This window comes from Salvia splendens, chromosome 5 (genome assembly GCF_004379255.2).
Source record: "Salvia splendens isolate huo1 chromosome 5, SspV2, whole genome shotgun sequence".
Lineage (NCBI taxonomy): Eukaryota > Viridiplantae > Streptophyta > Magnoliopsida > Lamiales > Lamiaceae > Salvia > Salvia splendens.
Genome location: NC_056036.1, coordinates 28044512 through 28070825, shown reverse-complemented (window position 1 = coordinate 28070825; position 26314 = coordinate 28044512). Strand labels below are relative to the sequence as shown.

At 39.7% G+C, this 26314-nt stretch overlaps 1 protein-coding gene across 1 annotated transcript; it reads right to left on the bottom strand.

Moving 5' to 3' along the window:
* Positions 1 to 483: 483 nt before the first annotated feature.
* Positions 484 to 25988, bottom strand: LOC121804050 (tetracycline resistance protein, class G-like). The gene is made up of 12 exons (XM_042203601.1): positions 25958 to 25988; positions 24673 to 24821; positions 2611 to 2722; positions 2275 to 2387; positions 1875 to 2197; positions 1721 to 1796; positions 1551 to 1637; positions 1368 to 1430; positions 1226 to 1279; positions 833 to 873; positions 641 to 720; positions 484 to 581 (listed from the first exon to the last, which is right to left on the bottom strand). Exons 1-12 carry the CDS (start codon positions 25986 to 25988, stop codon positions 484 to 486), a joined length of 1227 nt encoding a protein of 408 aa, XP_042059535.1.
* Between the last annotated feature and the right edge of the window lie 326 nt (positions 25989 to 26314).

Genomic DNA, 26314 nt, shown 5'->3' with positions numbered 1-26314 from the left:
TGGATCATTTCGTAATTGTAGCATGTTTATTTACACGAGTTCAGATTTGAATTTATAGCGAATATAAGGCCCGGAATATACATTTATGTAGTGAAGACTGAAGACATTAATCTTATACTACTAGTTTATAGTATTATATAGTAATAGTACCAATTACGAAAGAAATGTTAGAATTTGACAAAGATTGAGATTGTTGATAATAAAACCAAGTGTAATGAATGTAAAGTGTAACTCGTATTCTATTTACATTTACCAAAATAACAAAAGTATAGGGACACAACAAAGGCGTGTATTTCCTTAGTAGATTGTTTAAGGAAAACAAAGCTTGAGTGTATGTATGTTTGATTTGAATGACTAGGCCAAGGAACATGGGTGGTTACATGCGTTGTTTGTTGAGCAATGCGGTTGAATCTTGATGACTATACTGATAATAAGCTGCACATACGAAAAGATTATTCGATTAGATACGATGAGTATAGCATTTCATGAACTAAAACGGAGAAATCTTACGTAGGCGAGGCCAACACTCAAGATACTAAAACCGGGGAAAGTGAATGGGGCGTCGCCGGAAAGGAACAAAGCTGAAACACGTTACACATGTAGTAGTTATTTGGGGAAGAAAAGTAGTTGAAGTAATTACCAGAGAGAGGGCTAAAGATTAATGGAGAGACGACATTAGCTAATGAAGACATCCCTGATGAACAATTTCTCATCAATGATATAGCATGTGCAAGGTTATTGTTGGTGTTCGAACCATCCCACATTGGTGAATTAGAAAATGTGTAAGCTAAAATATAAGTGCAACCCTACTCCATTACTATGTAGGCTCACCTGGTCATGAGCCCTCACTTTTCTTGAAATGATGCATCTTATCTGCAAGATTTGAATGAATTCAGTAAGTGCAAGATTTGTCCCTCCCCAAAAATTAATATTTCATAAATATAATAGGCCCCACATTTCACTCACATTTTATTATAAAAAATTAAAATATAAAAGTAGGAACCACATTCCATTATCTTTTTTTACCAACTTTCCTTTACATTTCTTAAAATCCTTGCCGAACTCAAATGAGACTCTTAAAGTGGGACGGAAGGAGTACTATATAAAAATAGTATCCACATTTCACAAACTTTTTCAACCCATTTTCTATTACATTTCTTAAAACTAGTACCAGATCAAATGGTGACAAATTATTAGGGACAGATGGACTATAATCTTGACTTACACTTGGACTTGGTAGGAAGAGGAAGATTCCAAAGAAGGCAGAAGCATAAGGGACCTGCATATACAAGTTAAAAAGAAGCCTTTCTATTTATTTCATCCCATAAAAATTTTATCTAGATTAGCAAATGTAATCAATAGCTTACCCAAGGTGCCCAAGCTATGCTGTCAAGCAGCATCTGTAATAAAGAGCCCACACTTGGTGTTAACTTTTAAAATATGCTGTAAACAAGGGAGAATCTTGTTATCCAAACAACCTAATTCCAGTAGCATGTTGCTACTAGATAGGCCGGGAACGAGGCTTTTTTGGAGAAACGAAGAGCTCATACGGTTGAGAAGGTCGCTGCAGCATATGTGATAAGCCATATATCAGCGAATTGATCTTTCTGGAAATGGAACCGCGCCTTTAAGAAATACTGCGCAGCGAAGAGCTCGTGAATTAGAACTAACCACGAGAGGGAGAGAGAGAACGAAAAAGAGAAAGGGTAAGAGAGGGAACCATCAAGAAAGCAGCAATCCCTGCCTCAGCAAGGCTGTTAAAGAAGGCAACGAACGAGGCCAATGAGACAGTATTGCTGCAAATACGTAAAAACGATGTTAAGGGGGGCTTCAGCACCCTCAATCAATTATCGAATATTCGTCAAATTTCACACCTAGTCTTGAACAAACGATACATGTCCTTTGGCAACTTCATCAAATCTGTGGTCTTCAACGACTCGTTTCTTTCTTCTTCAGTTGTGGACTTCAACATTGGCTGCTCAACACCGTCGTTGGGAAGGTGGGCCATCCTTCGATCGTCCTCAAGAAAGATTCTCATGTAAACTGCTGCCACAATGGCTACAACGGCCGCTACCTGATATATACGATCTGTGGGGAGAATTCGAGCAGTTAATGTTCCACAAACCATTGCTGCTGAGACCACACTGGAGAATATCCCAAATGCGGACACACGCTTCCCCTCGGATACATTATCGGCCTAATAAAACCAAATACATGATTTATTACACAAGAAAAAATTTGACGAGTTTAGACATAGAATGGACGAGGAGGTACCATATAACTAAGCGCGAGGCAGATGGTGCCACCATCCGTTAGCGTGGATGTTAGAGTCTTCACAACATAGTACACGTAGAAAAACTCTGTTGTCCTCTTCGTACCCAATATTACTACACGCACAAATATGTTCATCGAGTTGTGATCAAATAAGAACCATATTAAGTTGAGAACCAATCAAGTTCGTTGATTCACTAATAGTATTAGTTAAAATCACAAAACATATTAGCTGCCGGCTTTCAGTATCACCAATCAGTAAACTGATATTAATGAATCAACGAACTAATATGGTTCTCAATTCTTATTTTAATGGTCGGAATAGAAAAGTATATGTACCAAAAGGGATGATTGCGAGGGTTAAAGGGATTGTGAGCAACAGTTTTCGATCATATGTGTCGGATAAATTCCCAATCAATGGCATCATAAACACAGACGCCAATCCTGCAATCTGCATTTATTTGTGTTTTACTCCATATTTAGCATCATAGTGGATTTTCTTTAGATCAATTAAATTTTTTGCATAGTTTCTTAAATGAACGAAAACAACATATGTATAATCAATTTTGACTTGGAACTTGATCCAAACTAGAAAACCGAAATAGTCGAGCCTAGTAAAATATAATTCGTAATTAATTATGGTATTAATTGCGAAATTTTGAATCCCACTTCGTCCCAACTTGAAAACCATGTCCATTTCAGAGTTACGCTAACTAGCAAATTGAATAAAAAGTTCTAGCTTTAAACCAAATTTGCTTGGAGCTAAATCCAAAATAGAAAACCAAGCAAGTGGAGCCATAGTACAGTGTAATTAAAATCTATAATAACCAATTGTGGTGTTATAAATCGAGTTTGATGTAAGTGGAATATAAAATACACTTTGGGGTTACAAAATTTTGATTCCCACTTCAGCCAACCCTGAATTTAAATTCATGTTCGAGACTTAGAGCATTACAGCATCCACAATGGGGCGGACGATAGCGCGCCCGATGCATCGGGCGCGCTATCGTCCGCCACTGCGGGTGCGCGGACGACGGACGATGCGTCGTCCGTGCCCTAAGCTTAGTCCACGGACGAAGTGCGGACAATAGGGCATCGTCCGCGCCATCATCCGCCCACAGTGGGCGACGCGGACGATGGTGCGGACGATGCAACGCGTTTTTTTTTTAATTCGAAAATTTTGTTTATATAAATACCCCATCATCGGATTTCATTTGTAACTTACGATTCACTTTTCAACTCTCAAATTACGCTATAAAATGGATTCCGGTGGATACTCAAGTCCTGGTAGCCCGATTTTTAGAGATGGCGCACGGTGGCCGGGTACACAACCTGGCGAATATCGGTCGTTCGACGACAACAAGCAGTACGACCCCTACTTCAGTACGGATTCGTACCCAGTATGGCCGGGTAAAACCTATAGGGCGGCCCTTAGGGCGTTCCACTGCAGGTGGAAAGGCATGAGGATAAAATGTTGAAGTGGCGGTGCATAGGGCGGGCTTTAGGGCGCCCCTTAGGGCGCCCCACTGTGGATGCCCTTAGCAATGGGGCGCCCTATAGGGCGCCCTATGCACCGCCACATCATCATTTTATCCTCCTACCCTTCCACTTGCAGTGAGTCGCCCTATAAGCCGCTCTAAAGGCCGCCCCAAACATTTTCTTTATTTGAATATTTAAATAACTATAAAAATTAGAAAAAAAACCTTCATTTCATTTAAAATTAATACATTACAATGCGAATTAAAAAAATACGCATTCTCAATGATGGCGGTTACGAGCCCAAACTTCTTCAACCATGTCGTTCATGAGCTGAGCATGGTCTTGTTGGTTGCGTATTGAGGCCTGTCTAGACAGAACCTCATTGAAGTTCGTTTGTAATCCTCGAGCGTGGGGCGTGGTCGTCTTGCTGGAGCTAGATCCACCTTCATCATCGGCCCAATCGGTGACGCTTCCAACTTCGTGTTCGACTATCATGTTGTGCAAGATTATGCACGCATACATGACATTGGCGAGGACTTCCTTGAACCAGAGACGCGCCGGCCCTTTCACTATTGCCCATCGTGATTGGAGCACACCAAATGCCCGCTCCACATCCTTCCGCGCCGCCTCCTGCTTTAGCGTAAATAAAACTCTCTTCTCACCCATTTGGCAACTGATCGTCTTCAGAAAAACAGGCCACCTTGGGTATATGCCATCGGCCAAGTAGTACCCCATGTGATATTGGCGCCTGTTGGCAGTGAACTCGATGGCCGGGCCGTTGCCATTGCGTTACTCAGTGAAGAGGGTGAATGAGTTGAGGACGTTGATGTCGTTGTTCGACCCCGCTACACCGAAGTAAGCATGCCAGATCCAGAGCCGATAGTCGACGGCTTCGAGGATCATCGTCGAGTGACTGCCCTTGTATCCACTAGTAAATTGGCCTCTCCACGCCCTCGGACAATTCTTCCACTCCCAGTGCATACAGTCGATGCTCCCTAGCATCCCAGGAAAGCCGTGCGCCGTCTCGTGCATCTTCATCATGCCCTGACAATCCACAGCAGTCGGCTTTAGCAAATATGTGTCGCTGTAAGCCTCCACAACTCCCCTACAAAATCTCTTCAGGCACTCGCGGCCAGTTGTCTCCCCAACGTGAAGGTACTAGTCGAACATGTCTGTCGTGGTGCCGTAGGCCAACTGCCGGAGTGCAACCGTGCACTTCTGCAATGACGTAAGTCCGGGTCTACCGATGCCATCTTCCCGATACTGGAAGTATTCATCACGTGACTCCAACGTCTGGACAATGCTGAGAAAAAGATAACGATGCATTCTAAACCGTCGGTGAAAAACAGTCGGGCCCTAGCGTGGTTGCTAGGCAAAATAGTCTGCAAATAGACGTTCCTGAGCTACGACGTGGTAACGGCGGACAAATGTCCAACGTCGAATAGGCCTGGGGATCTGCTCCGCCGCCGCCTCCTCCTTCTCGCGCTGCATTTCGGCTAAGCAATCCGTCATTGCGTCATTAACGGCATCAAATAAGGTTCGCGTCAAGGTCCGACTAACGCCCTCCGAGGTACTCCAGTCGTCGTCGTGGTTCATTTTTGTTTGTGAGAGATTACCGAAATATTCGTATGGAAAGTGAGAGATGAGAGAAATGTTCGTATGAAAAATAGAATGAGAAACGATAGACAAAAAATTCGAAAAAAATGAAAAACGCGGTGCATCATCCGCAGACGATCTATATGGCGCAGACGATGCATCGGGCATCGTCCGCACACCCACAGTGACGGACGATGGCGCGCCCGAGGAAAAGGAAAAGGAAAAAATGTTTTACAAAAAACTTCTTTTTTTTCTCCAATAAATTATTATAAGTCGCAATTGCTCGGGCGCGTCATCGTCCGCTCCATTGCGGATGCTCTTAGTGGAATATAAGATACATATTTGTCGGCAATTGGACTTTAATTATTAAGCAAACTATACTAATTACGCCAATCATTTCTATTTAGATATCATAACAATTATCATGTAACTAATCTAATATTTTATTTTATTAATATATACATAGGTGTATATAGGGTGATTATAAATACAAAACTCAATCTGTCGAATAAAGAATCAAAACACGGAGGATTTTTTTAAAACACGGAGGTTATTGTTAGTTAGTTTTTAAAACACATAGGTTATTGTTAGTTAGTTTATATGTCGTTTAAGAAAGAATTATTTAAAATGATTTAAAATTGACTTCCATAATTTTCAATTCAAAATTTATAAAATAAACTAAAGTCAAAGTAAAATTTTCAATTCAAAATTTATAAATTAAACTAAAGTCAAAGTAAATATAACATTGTTAGGGGAGTTATCAATTGCTAACTAATTAGCAATTCCAAATTATTAATGTCAATTCTCTCTCACCAAAATCATCTTAAAATTCTCTCGCAGAAAATATATCAAATTAAAGATAATTTTATAAGGATTCCAACGAGATCTCAATTGCATAAGTTCCGACGATGTTCGGGTGATGAAATTTGATTAACTATATTTCAATTTTTTACATGTTGATAAGTAGATTTTATCAACAAATGCAAAAAAAATCTCAATATAGTGTATGCAAAATCTCAATATAATGTAGGTAAAATATCAATAAAATTGTGTTAATATTTTCTTGTACTTGTGTTGATATTCTTATGTCATATAGTTGATATTTGTAATACAATATGTTGATATAAAAAAACACTCACAAAAATTATCATATGAAAACATAATGACGATATTACTCTTTTGTTGATATTTTGTCTACTATTTATTGAAATTTGTGAGCTTTAATCTCATCCACTCATTTTAAAATTTAAAGATGTAGATTTAATCTTATTTTTGGATTATGGTGTTATAAGCATTAGAAGAGGACTCTAAGAATGACATAAATGTGTTTTGCACTAAGATATCGTTCAGTTTTGATTATAATCCTATATAAATACTGGAATCATTAACTTTTTTTCTATTAAAACATCTTAATATTATTCCTTCCTCCCACTAAACACGATTTATTTTATTCTTGTCCCAATAAAGATCCATTATTTATTTAGAAATTAAAATAGTTAAAATATTCAACCACTTTTATATCTATATTATTTTAGTTATCTCTTCTACTTTTAAATATTCAATAACCTTTTTATAGTTTATTTGATTTATCTTTTTAATTTAAAATATCCAATAACCTTTTTATAGTTTACTTTGATTTATGTTTTTATATTAAAATATTATTAACAGTTTCTCTTTTTATTTAAACTCTTTAAAATAAGACTGTCTAACATCTCATATATCTAGGGATGTCAGTGTAGCCCGCAACTTGTTGGCTGGCTCGAATAGCCCGCAAAATTCATAGGGTTAGAGCCGGAAATTTCTAATTCGAAAAAATTAAAACTCGATTAGCCCGCACCCGATTAACCCGCAACCCGTTAGGGCCAGACCCCAAAATCCGTTTGGCTGGTCCGAAAACCCGATAAAATTTATATTATTCAATATTTTTACTCATAATTAAACACTTCGTTGATTAATTTTATAATATAGATATCTAAAAAAATAACTTTCAATTTTATATTAAATATACAAATATTATATTAAATTTTTATTAATATAAAAATTGATAAATAAATTAAAAACTTTAAATTCACTAAAAAATATTTAAATTTCTAAAAACATGCATTAAAATTTCAAAAAATATCTTAAATAGTATTTGACCATGTTTATGATTGTGTTTAAGCATATATCTCAAATTTATCATAATTATATATTTTACATTTTATAAATATAACTATTTTTCATCATTATTTATTGGATTGATCGCATGTTAATATTATCGGTAGCAACTCGATTAATCCGTTGGGCTAGCCTGAAAACCGAGCTTTTAGGGTTAGGGTTGTACTTTTATAACTCGAAAGAAATCACAATTCGATTAGCCCGCACCCGATTGACCCGCAACCCGAGCGGGTTGGACCGAAACCCAATGGGCTGGCCCGATTGACATCTCTACATATATCCTAGGAAAGAGTCATCTTCTCCGATACGGGGGAGTAATTATTTGGAGAGGAACTAACAAGAAAAAAAGGGCTCTACCATTAAAAACATTCAGGTTACGTTTAACATGATAAATTACCCCAATGAAACATGTTTATGACTGAAAATTATATAAATCAATTCCTTGTATGTGTTCTTCAATGCATGCCATAATTTTCTTAACAAACTATAAATGGACATTACCGATAAAGTGATAATATTTTCTTTCTCATAATCTTCCTATCTTATTAACTTACACAAACATACTGTAATACCCCGACTTTTTGTTTATTCTCCAAAGGACGTCGTTATGCATCTGAAAATTTTTTTGCCTTTATTTATTTGTCGAGAGAAGTATTTCACTTTTTGAGCCAAACAATTATTATTTTCTAGCCCAATTTGAAATCCAATTGTCATGAGCTCAAAACTTTTTAATTCTTCATTCTTTGAGCCCAAAATTAATACTCTTAATTCTAATATAAGGATATCTATCACTATTCAATATCAAATCTACGGTAGTTATCTCAAATCTCTCCAACCACCAAATCCATCAATATCTATCAGTTTTGCCTATATATATATATCCAATTAATCCCGCGATCTTTCTACACATAAATTCAATAACAACAAAACAAAGAGTTAGAGAGTTAGAGAAGAAAACCGAGAGAGTTAGAAAGGAGAGAAGCGGCGGCGCCGATTGCCGCTGAGGTAGGAGGGAGAAGGCGAACGACGACGAGCCGGCGGGGAGCAGCAGCAACTGTTCGGTAGTTCCGGGCGGCTTCAAATGGCAGCAACGGTGTTTCTGACGTTGGTGATAGCACCGCCGGCAGTCAACGAAAGAGAGAGAAGAGGAGACGGCGGTGGATGCCACTACACGAGCAGCAGACTGCAGCGGCGTCACGAAGGAGGGACAGCAGCAGCGCGAGGAAGGCATTGCCGGAGACTCGCCGCGATTCATATCCGAACTACGGTGGGTAAGACCGCAAAAAACTAACGGCAATGCAGTTTCGGTAGACTGAGTGACGGCGGAGGCAGAGGTGGCGGCGACAGAGGGGAGGTGCTGCCGAGAGGTAGAAGGAGATGAGGGAAAGATAGGGTGGTGACGGCGGTGCTTGATGCAGGACCTCGCATCGGCGGACAGCAGCTTGCGTCGGCGAAGAACGGTGGCAGCGGCGGTGCCGAGTTTTGCCGGAGAGAATGAGCTTTTGAGAGAGAATTAGAGTGGAGAGGGAGAGCGATGGAAGGAGTGCCGAGATGGAGGAAAAAGAAGCAGCAGGCGGTGGTATAGGAGCTTCAAATTGAAGTCAACTTAGGAATATGAAATTGTGGAAGAATGGAGTTGACGTAAGAGTAGGAGAGTTGTTTTGGGCCTAAAGTATAATTGGGCTGGATAGATATGTTAATTCTAATTTAGGTTGAGCCTACAGTTGGAGTATTAGGATTAGTTGGTTGATACGAAAAATAAAATGAAGAAGGGAGCTAGTTGTCTTGGGTCAAGCCTAATATGTTTTGGGCATGGAGTAATTATATTTGTTGGGCCAAAGGGGATAATTGAAAGTAGGGAAGCGTGGACTTAAGAACAGATTTTCTCCACTGACAAAATTGAAGTCGAAGTAAGGAATTCAAATTTAGAAAATTAAACGAACGAGGTGGGCTTTCTAACTAAGTATTTTGTGGGCTCTCTATCCTACATTATTGTGAAGGCTTACTTTTAAATTTACGCAATATCTTTCAAGTATGAGTTATGAGCTTAAATTCCATATATATTGTGTCATGCCGTATTTTGTTTTTGAGGATATGCCTATCCGATCGCCCTAGTGGGAAGTGAGTCCCTACTAGAAGTTATGAGTTTAATCGAATCCAGGTTTGTCTAGGGAGTGAGTCCCTATTCAAGCTAGTGTACACAGAGGGGATCGTGCGCTATCTTTCGAGTTGGCCGGTCCAGTGATCGAGAATGTGGCCATGTTCTCGTTTCACATATGAGGTTCAGATATGGTACGAGGAGAGAGAAAAATGGGCTGCAGCCATACTTTTAAGCGAGAAAAATGTTTTGGTGACTTGGCCTTTTATAAAACTCCGAGGTCACTTTTAAATGCTGACACAATATTTTATGAAAATTATTTTGGCATGTGTTCACTGAGTACATCAAGTACCCAACCCTGCATTTCTTTTTAAATGTGCAGGTTGAGCGTGACGGGCGCGGTCGGTGTTGAACAAGACCGTTGAAGAAATTTAAGTGTCTAGAATGTGTCATGTCTTCACACGTGGCATATTCCTTCTCTCAAATGCTTCCGCTGAGTAGTTGTCATTCTTTTGAGTTCTTGTATCGTTCATTTTTGAGTTGTTGATTGTTGAGATACTCTGATTTTATTCAAGCTATTCCCATTTGTTTCGAGCTATGGTCGAGTTGTGCTGTTTTCCCCTTTCTTCCCCGCTTCTTTAATCCTCCCTAGTCGCGATCAACCGTGTATTCTATCATTAGGAAATGCGGGCGTGACAAAGTGGTATCAGAGCAATTTTTCTTTCTGCTCTAGACCCGAGAGTCTTTTTCTGACTTAGTCTAGACTTTTTTCGCTAGACTAAAATAATAATGATAATAATAATAATGATAATAATTATGCATTGAAGGCTCAACATCCCGACTCGCCACACTCAACCGAGAAAAAGGTAACATGTTTTTTAGAATGTTTTTATGAGAAAGTTTTGGAGAAAGGAAAATGAGAGAATTTTTTAGAATGAAAGAGAAGAAATTTTTTTTAAGAACGAGGAAGTAAAATCTTTCCGCGAGGGATTGGTTTCAAATTGAGAATAGTATTTTCTGATGTTTAAGAAAAGAGCAAGTTTTGAAGAGAAATTATGAGTTTGATTTCGAGTTTGAGTTTTAAAGTGAGAAAGATAGTTCAAATTTTTTTAAGATAAGTGAGTTTTATGAAGATGCTTTGTTTAGCGTCAAAACCTTTTAAAGTTTGAAAGTATAGACTTTTGACTTTTGAAGAAAAAGTGTGAGTTTTGAAGAAAATGTTTGTTTTGAAAGTAGATGTGAAATGTGATAGCGTTGTATTTTGGAAAGCGATGTGTTGTGTATTATACTTGTTATTTGAAGTACGAAAGACTTTAAATGTGATGAATGTTGAGATGTGAGATGATGAAGAGTGTTGCGAACATAGAGTGCTTATGTTATAGGCTAGATTGAATACGCGTGAACCATAGTTTTAAGTTGAGATAATCTATCACTTTCCCGAGTGATGAAAACGAATGAGAATCTGAAAGTTTGGTGTGAACCCCTAATTTGTCAAGGCACGACGAGGCAAGGAGATCGAGAGTGCGAATGGAGGTCGGTGGACCATGAAACTTTTTCTTGGAATTGCGTGAAACTTTGGAGCAAGCTAGGTGCGAACCATTTTATCTATAGTATGATAGTTACTATTTCCTATAGTTTTCCCTAAACGATAAGATCAGAAAGAATACGAAGAAAATTTTAAGAAGAGGAAGATAACGAAGACGAAATGAAGTTTTGAACACGAAAGTGGGTGAAAGACATGATGATGGAGAAATTCTATATTCGAAGGACGTAAGCAAATTTCGGGATGAAATTTTTGTTAAGTTGGGTAGATTGTAACACCCCGACTTTTTGTTTATTCTCCAAAGGATGTCGTTACGCATCTGAAATTTTTTTTTGCCTTTATTTATTTGTCGAGAGAAGTATTTCACTTTTTGAGCCAAACAAATATTCTTTCCTAGCCCAATTTGAAATCCAATTATCATGAGCTCAAAACTTTTTAATTCTTCCATCTTTGAGCCCAAAATTAATACTCTTAATTCTAATATAAGGATATCTATCACTATTCAATATCAAATCTACGGTAGTTATCTCAAATCTCTCCAACCACCAAATCCATCAATATCTATCAGTTTTGCATATATATATATATATATCCAATTAATCCCACGATCTTTCTATACATAAATTCAGTAACAACAAAACAAAGAGTTAGAGAGTTAGAGAAGAAAACCGAGAGAGTTAGAAAGGAGAGAAGCGGCGGCGCCGATTGCCGCTGAGGTAGGAGGGAGAAGGCGAACGACGACGACCCGACGGGGAGCAGCAGCAACTGTTCGGTAGTTCCGGGCGGCTTCGAATGGCAGCAACGATGTTTCTGAATTTGGTGATGGCACCGCAGGCAGTCAACGAAAGAGAGAGAAGAGGAGACGGCGGTGGATGCCACTACACGAGCAGCAGACAGCAGCGGCGTCACGAAGGAGGGACAGCAGCAGCGCGAGGAAGGCATTGACGGAGACTCGCCACGATTCAGATCTGAACGGCTGTGGGTAAGACCGCAAAAAACTAACGGCGATGCAGTTTCGGCAGACTGAGCGACGGAGGAAGCAGAGGCGGCGGCGACGGAGGGGCGGTGCTGCAGTGAGGTAGAAGGAGATGAAGGAAAGATAGGGTGGTGACGGCGGTGCTTGATGCAGCACCTCGCGTCGGTGGACAACAGCTTGCGTCAGCGAAGAACGGTGGCAGCGGCGGTGCCGAGTTTTGCCGGAGAGAAGGAGCTTTTAAGAGAGAATTAGAGTGGAGAGGGAGAGAGATGGAAGGAGTGCCGAGATGGAGGAAAAAGAAGCAGCAAGCGGTGGTATAGGAGCTTCAAATTGAAGTCAACTTAGGAATATGAAATTGTGGAAGAATGGAGTTGATGTAAGAGTAGGAGAGTTGTTTTGGGCCTAAAGTATAATTGGGTTGGATAGATATGTTAATTCTAATTTAGGTTGAGCCTACAGTTGGAGTATTAGGATTAGTTGGCTGATACGAAAAATAAAATGAAGAAGGGAGCTAGTTGTCTTGGGTCAAGCCTAATATGTTTTGGGCATGGAGTAATTATATTTGTTGGGCCAAAGGGGATAATTGAAAGTAGGGAAGCGTGGACTTAAGAACAGATTTTCTCCACTGACAAAATTGAAGTCGAAGTAAGGAATTCAAATTTAGAAAATTAAACGAACGAGGTGGGCTTTCTAACTAAGTATTTTGTGGGCTCTCTATCCTACATTATTGTGAAGGCTTACTTTAAATTTACGCAATATCTTTCAAGTATGAGTTATGAGCTTAAATTCCAAATATATTGTGTCATGCCGTATTTTGTTTTTGAGGATATGCCTATCCGATCGCCCTAGTGGGAAGTGAGTCCCTACTAGAAGTTATGAGTTTAATCGAATCCAGGTTTGTCTAGGGAGTGAGTCCCTATTCAAGCTAGTGTACACAGAGGGGATCGTGCGCTATCTTTCGAGTTGGCCGGTCCAGTGATCGAGAATGTGGCCATGTTCTCGTTTCACATATGAGGTTCAGATATGGTACGAGGAGAGAGAAAAATGGGCTGCAGCCATACTTTTAAGCGAGAAAAATGTTTTGGTGACTTTGCCTCTTATAAAACTCCGAGGTCACTTTTAAATGCTGACACAATATTTTATGAAAATTATTTTGGCATGTGTTCACTGAGTACATCAAGTACCCAGCCCTGCATTTCTTTTTAAATGTGCAGGTTGAGCGTGACGGGCGCGGTCGGTGTTGAACAAGACCGTTGAAGAAATTTAAGTGTCTAGAATGTGTCATGTCTTCACACGTGGCATATTCCTTCTCTCAAATGCTTCCGCTGAGTAGTTGTCATTCTTTTGAGTTCTTGTATCGTTCATTTTTGAGTTGTTGATTGTTGAGATACTCTGATTTTATTCAAGCTATTCCCATTTGTTTCGAGCTATGGTCGAGTTGTGCTGTTTTCCCCTTTCTTCCCCGCTTCTTTAATCCTCCCTAGTCGCGATCAACCGTGTATTCTATCATTAGGAAATGCGGGCGTGACAAAGTGGTATCAGAGCAATTTTTCTTTCTGCTCTAGACCCGAGAGTCTTTTTCTGACTTAGTCTAGACTTTTTTCGCTAGACTAAAATAATAATGATAATAATAATAATGATAATAATTATGCATTGAAGGCTCAACATCCCGACTCGCCACACTCAACCGAGAAAAAGGTAACATGTTTTTTTAGAATGTTTTTATGAGAAAGTTTTGGAGAAAGGAAAATGAGAGAATTTTTTAGAATGAAAGAGAAGAAATTTTTTTTAAGAACGAGGAAGTAAAATCTTTCCGCGAGGGATTGGTTTCAAATTGAGAATAGTATTTTCTGATGTTTAAGAAAAGAGCAAGTTTTGAAGAGAAATTATGAGTTTGATTTCGAGTTTGAGTTTTAAAGTGAGAAAGATAGTTCAAATTTTTTTAAGATAAGTGAGTTTTATGAAGATGCTTTGTTTAGTGTCAAAACCTTTTAAAGTTTGAAAGTATAGACTTTTGACTTTTGAAGAAAAAGTGTGAGTTTTGAAGAAAATGTTTGTTTTGAAAGTAGATGTGAAATGTGATAGCGTTGTATTTTGGAAAGCGATGTGTTGTGTATTATACTTGTTATTTGAAGTAAGAAAGACTTTAAATGTGATGAATGTTGAGATGTGAGATGATGAAGAGTGTTGCGAACATAGAGTGCTTATGTTATAGGCTAGATTGAATACGCGTGAACCGTAGTTTTAAGTTGAGATAATCTATCACTTTCCCGAGTGATGAAAACGAATGAGAATCTGAAAGTTTGGTGTGAACCCCTAATTTGTCAAGGCACGACGAGGCAAGGAGATCGAGAGTGCGAATGCAGGTCGGTGGACCATGAAACTTTTTCTTGGAATTGCGTGAAACTTTGGAGCAAGCTAGGTGCGAACCATTTTATCTATAGTATGATAGTTACTATTTCCTATAGTTTTCCCTAAACGATAAGATCAGAAAGAATACGAAGAAAATTTTAAGAAGAGGAAGATAACGAAGACGAAATGAAGTTTTGAACACGAAAGTGGGTGAAAGACATGATGATGGAGAAATTCTATATTCGAAGGACGTAAGCAAATTTCGGGATGAAATTTTTGTTAAGTTGGGTAGATTGTAACACCCCGACTTTTTGTTTATTCTCCAAAGGATGTCGTTACGCATCTGAAATTTTTTTTTGCCTTTATTTATTTGTCGAGAGAAGTATTTAACTTTTTAAGCCAAACAAATATTCTTTCCTAGCCCAATTTGAAATCCAATTATCATGAGCTCAAAACTTTTTAATTCTTCCATCTTTGAGCCCAAAATTAATACTCTTAATTCTAATATAAGAAAAAGTGTGAGTTTTGAAGAAAATGTTTGTTTTGAAAGTAGATGTGAAATGTGATAGCGTTGTATTTTGGAAAGCGATGTGTTGTGTATTATACTTGTTATTTGAAGTACGAAAGACTTTAAATGTGATGAATGTTGAGATGTGAGATGATGAAGAGTGTTGCGAACATAGAGTGCTTATGTTATAGGCTAGATTGAATACGCGTGAACCATAGTTTTAAGTTGAGATAATCTATCACTTTCCCGAGTGATGAAAACGAATGAGAATCTGAAAGTTTGGTGTGAACCCCTAATTTGTCAAGGCACGACGAGGCAAGGAGATCGAGAGTGCGAATGGAGGTCGGTGGACCATGAAACTTTTTCTTGGAATTGCGTGAAACTTTGGAGCAAGCTAGGTGCGAACCATTTTATCTATAGTATGATAGTTACTATTTCCTATAGTTTTCCCTAAACGATAAGATCAGAAAGAATACGAAGAAAATTTTAAGAAGAGGAAGATAACGAAGACGAAATGAAGTTTTGAACACGAAAGTGGGTGAAAGACATGATGATGGAGAAATTCTATATTCGAAGGACGTAAGCAAATTTCGGGATGAAATTTTTGTTAAGTTGGGTAGATTGTAACACCCCGACTTTTTGTTTATTCTCCAAAGGATGTCGTTACGCATCTGAAATTTTTTTTTGCCTTTATTTATTTGTCGAGAGAAGTATTTCACTTTTTGAGCCAAACAAATATTCTTTCCTAGCCCAATTTGAAATCCAATTATCATGAGCTCAAAACTTTTTAATTCTTCCATCTTTGAGCCCAAAATTAATACTCTTAATTCTAATATAAGGATATCTATCACTATTCAATATCAAATCTACGGTAGTTATCTCAAATCTCTCCAACCACCAAATCCATCAATATCTATCAGTTTTGCATATATATATATATATATCCAATTAATCCCACGATCTTTCTATACATAAATTCAGTAACAACAAAACAAAGAGTTAGAGAGTTAGAGAAGAAAACCGAGAGAGTTAGAAAGGAGAGAAGCGGCGGCGCCGATTGCCGCTGAGGTAGGAGGGAGAAGGCGAACGACGACGACCCGACGGGGAGCAGCAGCAACTGTTCGGTAGTTCCGGGCGGCTTCGAATGGCAGCAACGATGTTTCTGAATTTGGTGATGGCACCGCAGGCAGTCAACGAAAGAGAGAGAAGAGGAGACGGCGGTGGATGCCACTACACGAGCAGCAGACAGCAGCGGCGTCACGAAGGAGGGACAGCAGCAGCGCGAGGAAGGCATTGACGGAGACTCGCCACGATTCAGATCTGAACGGCTGTGGGTAAGACCGCAAAAAACTAACGGCGATGCAGTTTCGGCAGACTGAGCGACGGAGGAAGCAGAGGCGGCGGCGACGGAGGGGCGGTGCTGCAGTGAGGTAGAAGGAGATGAAGGAAAGATAGGGTGGTGACGGCGGTGCTTGATGCAGCACCTCGCGTCGGTGGACAACAGCTTGCGTCAGCGAAGAACGGTGGCAGCGGCGGTGCCGAGTTTTGCCGGAGAGAAGGAGCTTTTAAGAGAGAATTAGAGTGGAGAGGGAGAGAGATGGAAGGAGTGCCGAGATGGAGGAAAAAGAAGCAGCAAGCGGTGGTATAGGAGCTTCAAATTGAAGTCAACTTAGGAATATGAAATTGTGGAAGAATGGAGTTGACGTAAGAGTAGGGGAGTTGTTTTGGGCCTAAAGTATAATTGGGCTGGATAGATATGTTAATTCTAATTTAGGTTGAGCCTACAGTTGGAGTATTAGGATTAGTTGGCTGATACGAAAAATAAAATGAAGAAGGGAGCTAGTTGTCTTGGGTCAAGCCTAATATGTTTTGGGCATGGAGTAATTATATTTGTTGGGCCAAAGGGGATAATTGAAAGTAGGGAAGCGTGGACTTAAGAACAGATTTTCTCCACTGACAAAATTGAAGTCGAAGTAAGGAATTCAAATTTAGAAAATTAAACGAACGAGGTGGGCTTTCTAACTAAGTATTTTGTGGGCTCTCTATCCTACATTATTGTGAAGGCTTACTTTTAAATTTACGCAATATCTTTCAAGTATGAGTTATGAGCTTAAATTCCAAATATATTGTGTCATGCCGTATTTTGTTTTTGAGGATATGCCTATCCGATCGCCCTAGTGGGAAGTGAGTCCCTACTAGAAGTTATGAGTTTAATCGAATCCAGGTTTGTCTAGGGAGTGAGTCCCTATTCAAGCTAGTGTACACAGAGGGGATCGTGCGCTATCTTTCGAGTTGGCCGGTCCAGTGATCGAGAATGTGGCCATGTTCTTGTTACACATATGAGGTTCAGATATGGTACGAGGAGAGAGAAAAATGGGCTGCAGCCATACTTTTAAGCGAGAAAAATGTTTTGGTGACTTGGCCTTTTATAAAACTCCGAGGTCACTTTTAAATGCTGACACAATATTTTATGAAAATTATTTTGGCATGTGTTCACTGAGTACATCAAGTACCCAGCCCTGCATTTCTTTTTAAATGTGCAGGTTGAGCGTGACGGGCGCGGTCGGTGTTGAACAAGACCGTTGAAGAAATTTAAGTGTCTAGAATGTGTCATGTCTTCACACGTGGCATATTCCTTCTCTCAAATGCTTCCGCTGAGTAGTTGTCATTCTTTTGAGTTCTTGTATCGTTCATTTTTGAGTTGTTGATTGTTGAGATACTCTGATTTTATTCAAGCTATTCCCATTTGTTTCGAGCTATGGTCGAGTTGTGTTGTTTTCCCCTTTCTTCCCCGCTTCTTTAATCCTCCCTAGTCGCGATCAACCGTGTATTCTATCATTAGGAAATGCGGGCGTGACAAAGTGGTATCAGAGCAATTTTCCTTTCTGCTCTAGACCCGAGAGTCTTTTTCTGACTTAGTCTAGATTTTTTTCGCTAGACTAAAATAATAATGATAATAATAATAATGATAATAATTATGCATTGAAGGCTCAACATCCCGACTCGCCACACTCAACCGAGAAAAAGGTAACATGTTTTTTTTAGAATGTTTTTATGAGAAAGTTTTGGAGAAAGTAAAATGAGAGAATTTTTTAGAATGAAAGAGAAGAAATTTTTTTTAAGAATGAGGAAGTAAAATCTTTCCGCGAGGGATTGGTTTCAAATTGAGAATAGTAGTTTCTGATGTTTAAGAAAAGAGCAAGTTTTGAAGAGAAATTATGAGTTTGATTTCGAGTTTGAGTTTTAAAGTGAGAAAGATAGTTCAATTTTTTTTAAGATAAGTGAGTTTTATGAAGATGCTTTGTTTAGCGTCAAAACCTTTTAAAGTTTGAAAGTATAGACTTTTGACTTTTGAAGAAAAAGTGTGAGTTTTGAAGAAAATGTTTGTTTTGAAAGTAGATGTGAAATGTGATAGCGTTGTATTTTGGAAAGCGATGTGTTGTGTATTATACTTGTTATTTGAAGTATGAAAGACTTTAAATGTGATGAATGTTGAGATGTGAGATGATGAAGAGTGTTGCGAACATAGAGTGCTTATGTTATAGGCTAGATTGAATACGCGTGAACCGTAGTTTTAAGTTAAGATAATCTATCACTTTCCCGAGTGATGAAAACGAACGAGAATCTGAAAGTTTGGTGTGAACCCCTAATTTGTCAAGGCACGACGAGGCAAGGAGATCGAGAGTGCGAATGGAGGTCGGTGGACCATGAAACTTTTTCTTGGAATTGCGTGAAACTTTGGAGCAAGCTAGGTGCGAACCATTTTATCTATAGTATGATAGTTACTATTTCCTATAGTTTTCCCTAAATGATAAGATCAGAAAGAATACGAAGAAAATTTCAAGAAGAGGAAGATAACGAAGACGAAATGAAGTTTTGAACACGAAAGTGGGTGAAAGACATGATGATGGAGAAATTCTATATTCGAATGACGTAAGCAAATTTCGGGATGAAATTTTTGTTAAGTTGGGTAGATTGTAACACCCCGACTTTTTGTTTATTCTCCAAAGGACGTCGTTACGCATCTGAAAATTTTTTTTGCCTTTATTTATTTGTCGAGAGAAGTATTTCACTTTTTGAGCCAAACAATTATACTTTCCTAGCCCAATTTGAAATCCAATTATCATGAGCTCAAAACTTTTTAATTCTTCCTTCTTTGAGCCCAAAATTAATACTCTTAATTCTAATATAAGGATATCTATCACTATTCAATATCAAATCTACGGTAGTTATCTCAAATCTCTCCAACCACCAAATCCATCAATATCTATCAGTTTTGCCTATATATATATCCAATTAATCCCACGATCTTTCTATACATAAATTCAGTAACAACAAAACAAAGAGTTAGAGAGTTAGAGAAGAAAACCGAGAGAGTTAGAAAGGAGAGAAGCGGCGGCGCCGATTGCCGCTGAGGTAGGAGGGAGAAGGCGAACCACGACGACCCGACGGGGAGCAGCAACAACTGTTCGTTAGTTCCGGGCGGCTTCGAATGGCAGCAATAATGTTTTCTGAAGTTGGTGATGGCACCACCGGCAGTCAACGAAAGAGAGAGAAGAGGAGACGGCGGTGGATGCCACTACACGAGCAGCAGACAGCAGCGGCGTCACGAAGGAGGGACAGCAGCAGCGCGAGGAAGGCATTGACGGAGACTCGCCACGATTCAGATCTGAACGGCTGTGGGTAAGACCGCAATAAACTAACGGCGATGCAGTTTCGGCAGACTGAGCGACGGAGGAAGCAGAGGCGGCGGCGACGGAGGGGCGGTGCTGCAGTGAGGTAGAAGGAGATGAGGGAAAGATAGGGTGGTGACGGCGGTGCTTGATGCAGCACCTCGCGTCGGTGGACAACAGCTTGCGTCGGCGAAGAACGGTGGCAGCAGCGGTGCCGAGTTTTGCCGGAGAGAAGGAGCTTTTGAGAGAGAATTAGAGTGGAGAGGGAGAGCGATAGAAGGAGTGCCGAGATGGAGGAAAAAGAAGCAGCAAGCGGTGGTATAGGAGCTTCAAATTGAAGTCAACTTAGGAATATGAAATTGTGGAAGAATGGAGTTGACGTAAGAGTAGGAGAGTTGTTTTGGGCCTAAAGTATAATTGGGCTGGATATATATGTTAATTCTAATTTAGGTTGAGCCTACAGTTGGAGTATTAGGATTAGTTGGCTGATACGAAAAATAAAATGAATAAGGGAGCTAGTTGTCTTGGGTCAAGCCGAATATGTTTTGGGCCTGGAGTAATTATATTTGTTAGGCCAAAGGGGATAATTGAAAGTAGGGAAGCGTGGACTTAAGAACAGATTTTCTCCACTGACAAAATTGAAGTCGAAGTAAGGAATTCAAATTTAGAAAATTAAACGAACGAGGTGGGCTTTCTAACTAAGTATTTTGTGGGCTCTCTATCCTACATTATTGTGTAGGCTTACTTTTAAATTTACGCAATATCTTTCAAGTATGAGTTATGAGCTTAAATTCCAAATATATTGTGTCATGCCGTATTTTGTTTTTGAGGATTTGCCTATCCGATCGCACTAGTGGGAAGTGAGTCCCTACTAGAAGTTACGAGTTTAATCGAATCTGGTTTGTCTAGGGAGTGAGTCCCTATTCAAGCTAGTGTACACAGAGGGGATCGTGCGCTATCTTTCGAGTTGGCCGGTCCAGTGATCGAGAATGTGGCCATGTTCTCGTTTCACATATGAGGTTCAGATATGGTACGAGGAGAGAGAAAAATGGGCTGCAGCCATACTTTTGAGCGAGAAAAATGTTTTGGTGACTTGGCCTTTTATAAAACTCCGAGGTCACTTTTAAATGCTGACACAATATTTTATGAAAATTATTTTGTCATTTGTTCACTGAGTACATCAAGTACTCAGCCCTGCATTTCTCTTTAAATGTGCAGGTTAAGCGTGACGGGCGCGGTCGGTGTTCAGCAAGACCGTTGAAGAAATTTAAGTGTCTAGAATGTGTCATGTCTTGGCATATTCCTTCTCTCAAATGCTTCCGCTGAGTAGTTGTCATTCTTTTGAGTTCTTGTATCGCTGAGATAACGTTCATTTTTTAGTTGTTGATTGTTGAGATACTCTGATTTTATTCAAGCTATTCCCATTTGTTTCGAGCTATGGTCGAGTTGTGCTGTTTTCCCCTTTCTTCCCCGCTTCTTTAATCCTCCCTAGTCGCGATCAACCGTGTATTTTATCCTTAGGAAATGCGGGCGTGACAAAGTGGTATCAGAGCAATTTTTCTTTCCGCTCTAGACCCGAGAGTCTTTTTCTGACTTAGTCTAGACTTGTTTCGCTAGACTAAAATAATAATGATAATAATAATAATGATAATAATTATGCATTGAAGGCTCAACATCCCGACTCGCCACACTCAACCGAGAAAAAGGTAACTTGTTTTTTTAGAATGTTTTTATGAGAAAGTTTTGGAGAAAGGAAAATGAGAGAATTTTTTAGAATGAAAGAGAAGAAATTTTTTTTAAGAACGAGGGAGTAAAATCTTTCCGCGAGGGATTGGTTTCAAATTGAGAATATTATTTTCTGATGTTTAAGAAAAGAACAAGTTTTGAAGTGAAATTATGAGTTTGATTTCGAGTTTGAGTTTTAAAGTGAGAAAGATAGTTCAAATTTTTTAAGATAAGTGAGTTTTATGAAGATGCTTTGTTTAGCATTAAAACCTTTTAAAGTTTGAAAGTAAAGACTTTTGACTTTTGAAGAAAAAGTGTGAGTTTTGAAGAAAATGTTTGTTTTGAAAGTAGATGTGAAATGTGATAGCGTTGTATTTTGGGAAGCGATGTGTTGTGTATTATACTTGTTATTTGAAGTATGAAAGACTTTAAATGTGATGAATGTTGAGATGTGAGATGATGAAGAGTGTTGCGAACATAGAGTGCTTATGTTATAGGCTAGATTGAATACGCATGAACCGTAGTTTTAAGTTGAGATAATCTATCACTTTCCCGAGTGATGAAAACGAACGAGAATCTGAAAGTTTGGTGTGAATCCCTAATTTGTCAAGGCACGACGAGGCAAGGAGATCGAGAGTGCGAATGGAGGTCGGTGGACCATGAAACTTTTTCTTGGAATTGCGTGAAACTTTGGAGCAAGCTTGGTGCAAACCATTTTATCTATAGTATGATAGTTACTATTTCCTATAGTTTTCCCTAAATGATAAGATCAGAAAGAATACGAAGAAAATTTCAAGAAGAGGAAGATAACGAAGACGAAATGAAGTTTTGAACACGAAAGTGGGTGAAAGACATGATGATGGAGAAATTCTATATTCGAATGACTAAAGCAAATTTCGGGATGAAATTTTTGTTAAGTTGGGTAGATTGTAACACCCCGACTTTTTGTTTATTCTCCAAAGGGCGTCGTTACGCATCTGAAATTTTTTTTTGCCTTTATTTATTTGTCGAGAGAAGTATTTCACTTTTTGAGCCAAACAATTATTCTTTCCTAGCCCAATTTGAAATCCAATTATCATGAGCTCAGAACTTTTTAATTCTTCCTTCTTTGAGCCCAAAATTAATACTCTTAATTCTAATATAAGGATATCTATCACTATTCAATATCAAATCTATGGTAGTTATCTCAAATCTCTCCAACCACCAAGTCCATCAATATCTATCAGTTTTGCCTATATATATATCCAATTAATCCCACGATCTTCTACACATAAATTCAGTAACAACTAAACAAAGAGTTAGAGAGTTAGAGAAGAAAACCGAGAGAGTTAGAAAGGAGAGAAGCGGCGGCGCCGATTGCCGCTGAGGTAGGAGGGAGAAGGCGAACGACGACGACCCGACGGGGAGCAGCAGCAACTGTTCGGTAGTTCCGGGCGGCTTCGAATGGCAGCAACGGTGTTTCTGAAGTTGGTGATGGCACCGCCGACAGTCAACGAAAGAGAGAGAAGAGGAGACGGCGGTGGATGCCACTACATGAGCAGTAGACAGCAGCGGCGTCACGAAGGAGGGACAGCAGCAGCGCGAGGAAGGCATTGACAGAGACTCGCCACGATTCAGATCTGAACGGCTGTGGGTAAGACCGCAAAAAACTAACGGCGATGCAGTTTCGACAGACTGAGCGACGGAGGAGGCAGAGGCGGCGGCGATGGAGGGGCGGTGCTGCAGTGAGGTTGAAGGAGATGAGGGAAAGATAGGGTGGTGACGGCGGTGCTTGATGCAGCACCTCGCGTCGGTGGACAACAGCTTGCGTTGGCGAAGAACGGTGGCAGCGGCGGTGCCGAGTTTTGCCGGAGAGAAGGAGCTTTTGAGAGTGAATTAGAGTGGAGAAGGAGAGCGATGGAAGGAGTGCCGATATGGAGGAAAAAGAAGCAACATGCGGTGGTACAAGAGCTTCAAATTGAAGTCAACTTAGGAATATGAAATTGTGGAAGAATGGAGTTGACGTAAGAGCAGGAGAGTTGTTTTGGGCCTAAAGTATAATTGGGCTGGATAGAGCCTACAGTTGGAGTATTAGGATTAGTTGGCTGATACGAAAAATAAAATGAAGAAGGGAGCTAGTTGTCTTGGGTCAAGCCGGATATGTTTTGGGCCTGGAGTAATTATATTTGTTGGGCCAAAGGGGATAATTGAAAGTAGGGAAGCGTGGACTTAAGAACGGATTTTCTCCACTGACAAAATTGAAGTCGAAGTAAGGAATTTAAATTCAGAAAATTAAACGAACGAGGTGGGCTTTCTAACTAAATATTTTGTGGGCTTTCTATCCTACATTATTGTGTAGGCTTACTTTTAAATTTACGCAATATCTTTCAAGTATGAGTTATGAGCTTAAATTCCAAATATATTGTGTCATGCCGTATTTTGTTTTTGAGGATATGCCTATCCGATCGCCCTAGTGGGAAGTGAGTCCCTACTAGAAGTTATGAGTTTAATCGAATCCGGGTTTGTCTAGGGAGTGAGTCCCTATTCAAGCTAGTGTACACAGAGGGGATCGTGCGCTATCTTTCGAGTTGGCCGGTCCAGTGATCGAGAATGTGGCCATGTTCTCGTTTCACATATGAGGTTCAGATATGGTACGAGGAGAGAGAAAAATGGGCTGCAGCCATACTTTTGAGCGAGAAAAATGTTTTGGTGACTTGGCCTTTAATAAAACCCCGAGTTCACTTTTAAATGCTGACACAATATTTTATGAAAATTATTTTGGCATGTGTTCACTGAGTACAACAAGTACTCAACCCTGCATTTCTTTTTAAAAATGTGCAGGTTGAGCGTGACGGGCGCGATCGGTGTTGAGCAAGACCGTTGAATAAATTTAAGTGTCTAGAATGTGCCATGCCTTCACATGTGTCATATTCCTTCTCTCAAATGCTTCCACTGAGTAGTTGTCATTCTTTTGAGTTCTTGTATCGTTCATTTTTGAGTTGTTGATTGTTGAGATACTCTGATTTTATTCGAGCTATTCCCATTTGTTTCGAGCTATGGTCGAGTTGTGCTGTTTTCCCCTTTCTTCCCCGCTTCTTTAATCCTCCCCTAGTCGCTATCAACCGTGTATTCTATAATAGGAAATGCGGGCGTGACACATACATTCGTAGAGAGAGATACATGTGTGCTTGTGTTGACCTAGTGATAAAGTGATTAATGTAAAACTATGGGTTTCAGGTTCGAATCTATCGTATCGTAAGCTTTTAAATTTCTATTCATTTGATAATAAAAAAAAAGAAAAAGAGAGAGACATACAGCCTGTTGGAAGCCGGAGAGATAAATGGAGAGTGAACATTCATCTTTTCCAAGGCACACAACTTCCATGGTAACGTCTGCAATAGTCGGATTTACTAGCAACGATGCGAAATTTGACAGAAATATCGTCACAAATACATTGTTGGAATCTTGCTTGGTCAAACGACTTTGTCTAATAATAAATGTTACAAGGCATTTGATTTTGTGAAATTAAATGCAATAGCGACGATCTACGTTCCGAGTAGATGACCGTAGTATATTCATTTTCTCAAAGCCGATTCCCGGTGAGTGAGAAATAATATATTAAAGTTGGTCACATTAAAGCTAAAAATGAGCTATGGGAAAAACTAAGGAATTAATTAACTAAGTGTTAGTTATCCCACATCGGAGATGATAAACTTCTTTGATGAAGTATTTAATAAGATAAATTATTATGTATAATAATTATCGTGGAACAAGACGGGTGACAGAGCCCACACGCGCGTGCCGCCGTCGCCTGCCCGCGAGCCGCGCACTGCGCACCGTGACCCGTGCGCCGGGTGTCGGGTGCCTTGGATCTTGGATCTTGGCAATTGGTCTTTGGGTGGTCTTTGAGCTGTTCTTTGGAGCTGGTCGTTGAGCGTGGTTCAAGACCCGCTTATTCTTTTTAGACCACCCCCGACTCCACGCTATCCCCGACGGGTCTGGTCCACGTCATGTTCCCGCTGGACCCCGACGCATAACGAGACACAAAAGGTCCCCGATGGACCCCGACAGTCCATGGTGTATCCTGCCGTGTAGCATGTCCAGGTGCGTCGTGTCTCTTCAGCTCCCAATGGCTAGTGCACCAGTCAATAACCCCCGGCGGTTACAGTCAAGCCATCATGACACACATAATGGCTGTTGACTCCATCAATGCCCCTGCGGGTGGACTTGGCCTATAAATAGGCATGCATGCATTGCATTATATACAAAACATACACAAACATTCTTGCATACACGCTCTCTCCCTCTCTGCATAATCTTCCCGTCGAAGCTCTACCCCCACCTTACTCCCGTTCGCCGGAGCTCTGCTGCTAGCGGTGCTGCTACTTCAGAGACGAAGCCGTTTTATCTTTGGGGACGACACGCCAAACCGATAGCACTTCCGGGGCGTATCTCGTCTTGCGGAAAGAGGACTCCTCGACTCGGCTTACCGCTTTCCACGGTTTTTTTTTCGTGTAATTTTCAGTTGTTTCCGTGTAATCTTCGTTGTTTTATTTTCCGTGTAATTTTCGCCCAACAAGTTTGTATCTCATTTTCCAACATGCATGCATCAAGTTCTTCCAGTTCTCCATCTCTACCTTCTCCCCTTTCTCTCTCACACACATATCTCACAAACCTTTGCAACGAATAAAAGTAGTGGACAACAATGGCAGCATTTGGAGACTTCAATGGATAGATATTTATATTAAGCATATATTATTGCTGATTTCTAAAGCACTCACTATATTATTTTTTTAATAACTTAATAATTAGATGTTGTCATTAAATTAGGTTTTGAAATTAATAAATGGCGAAGTCTTTGAGTACATCGCATCGACAGTTTGACCTTTTCTCTGTGGTTTGGCTTACCCAAAAATTGAAAAAAAAACAGAAAATGAAGTGGGTTAAATATCGATTT

What these genes read in the sequence shown, in the direction of transcription:
- LOC121804050 (XM_042203601.1), bottom strand. Translation starts at nt 25,988, where the DNA reads ATGGAGAACTGGAAGAACTTGATGCATGCAT. An exon ending in TCTCCGGCTTCCAACAGGCT is followed by an intron (nt 2,723 to 24,672) that starts GTATGTCTCTCT and finishes AAATAAATGCAG; the next exon opens with ATTGCAGGATTGGCGTCTGT. An exon ending in TCTTCCTACCAAGTCCAAGT is followed by an intron (nt 874 to 1,225) that starts GTAAGTCAAGAT and finishes CAAATCTTGCAG; the next exon opens with ATAAGATGCATCATTTCAAG.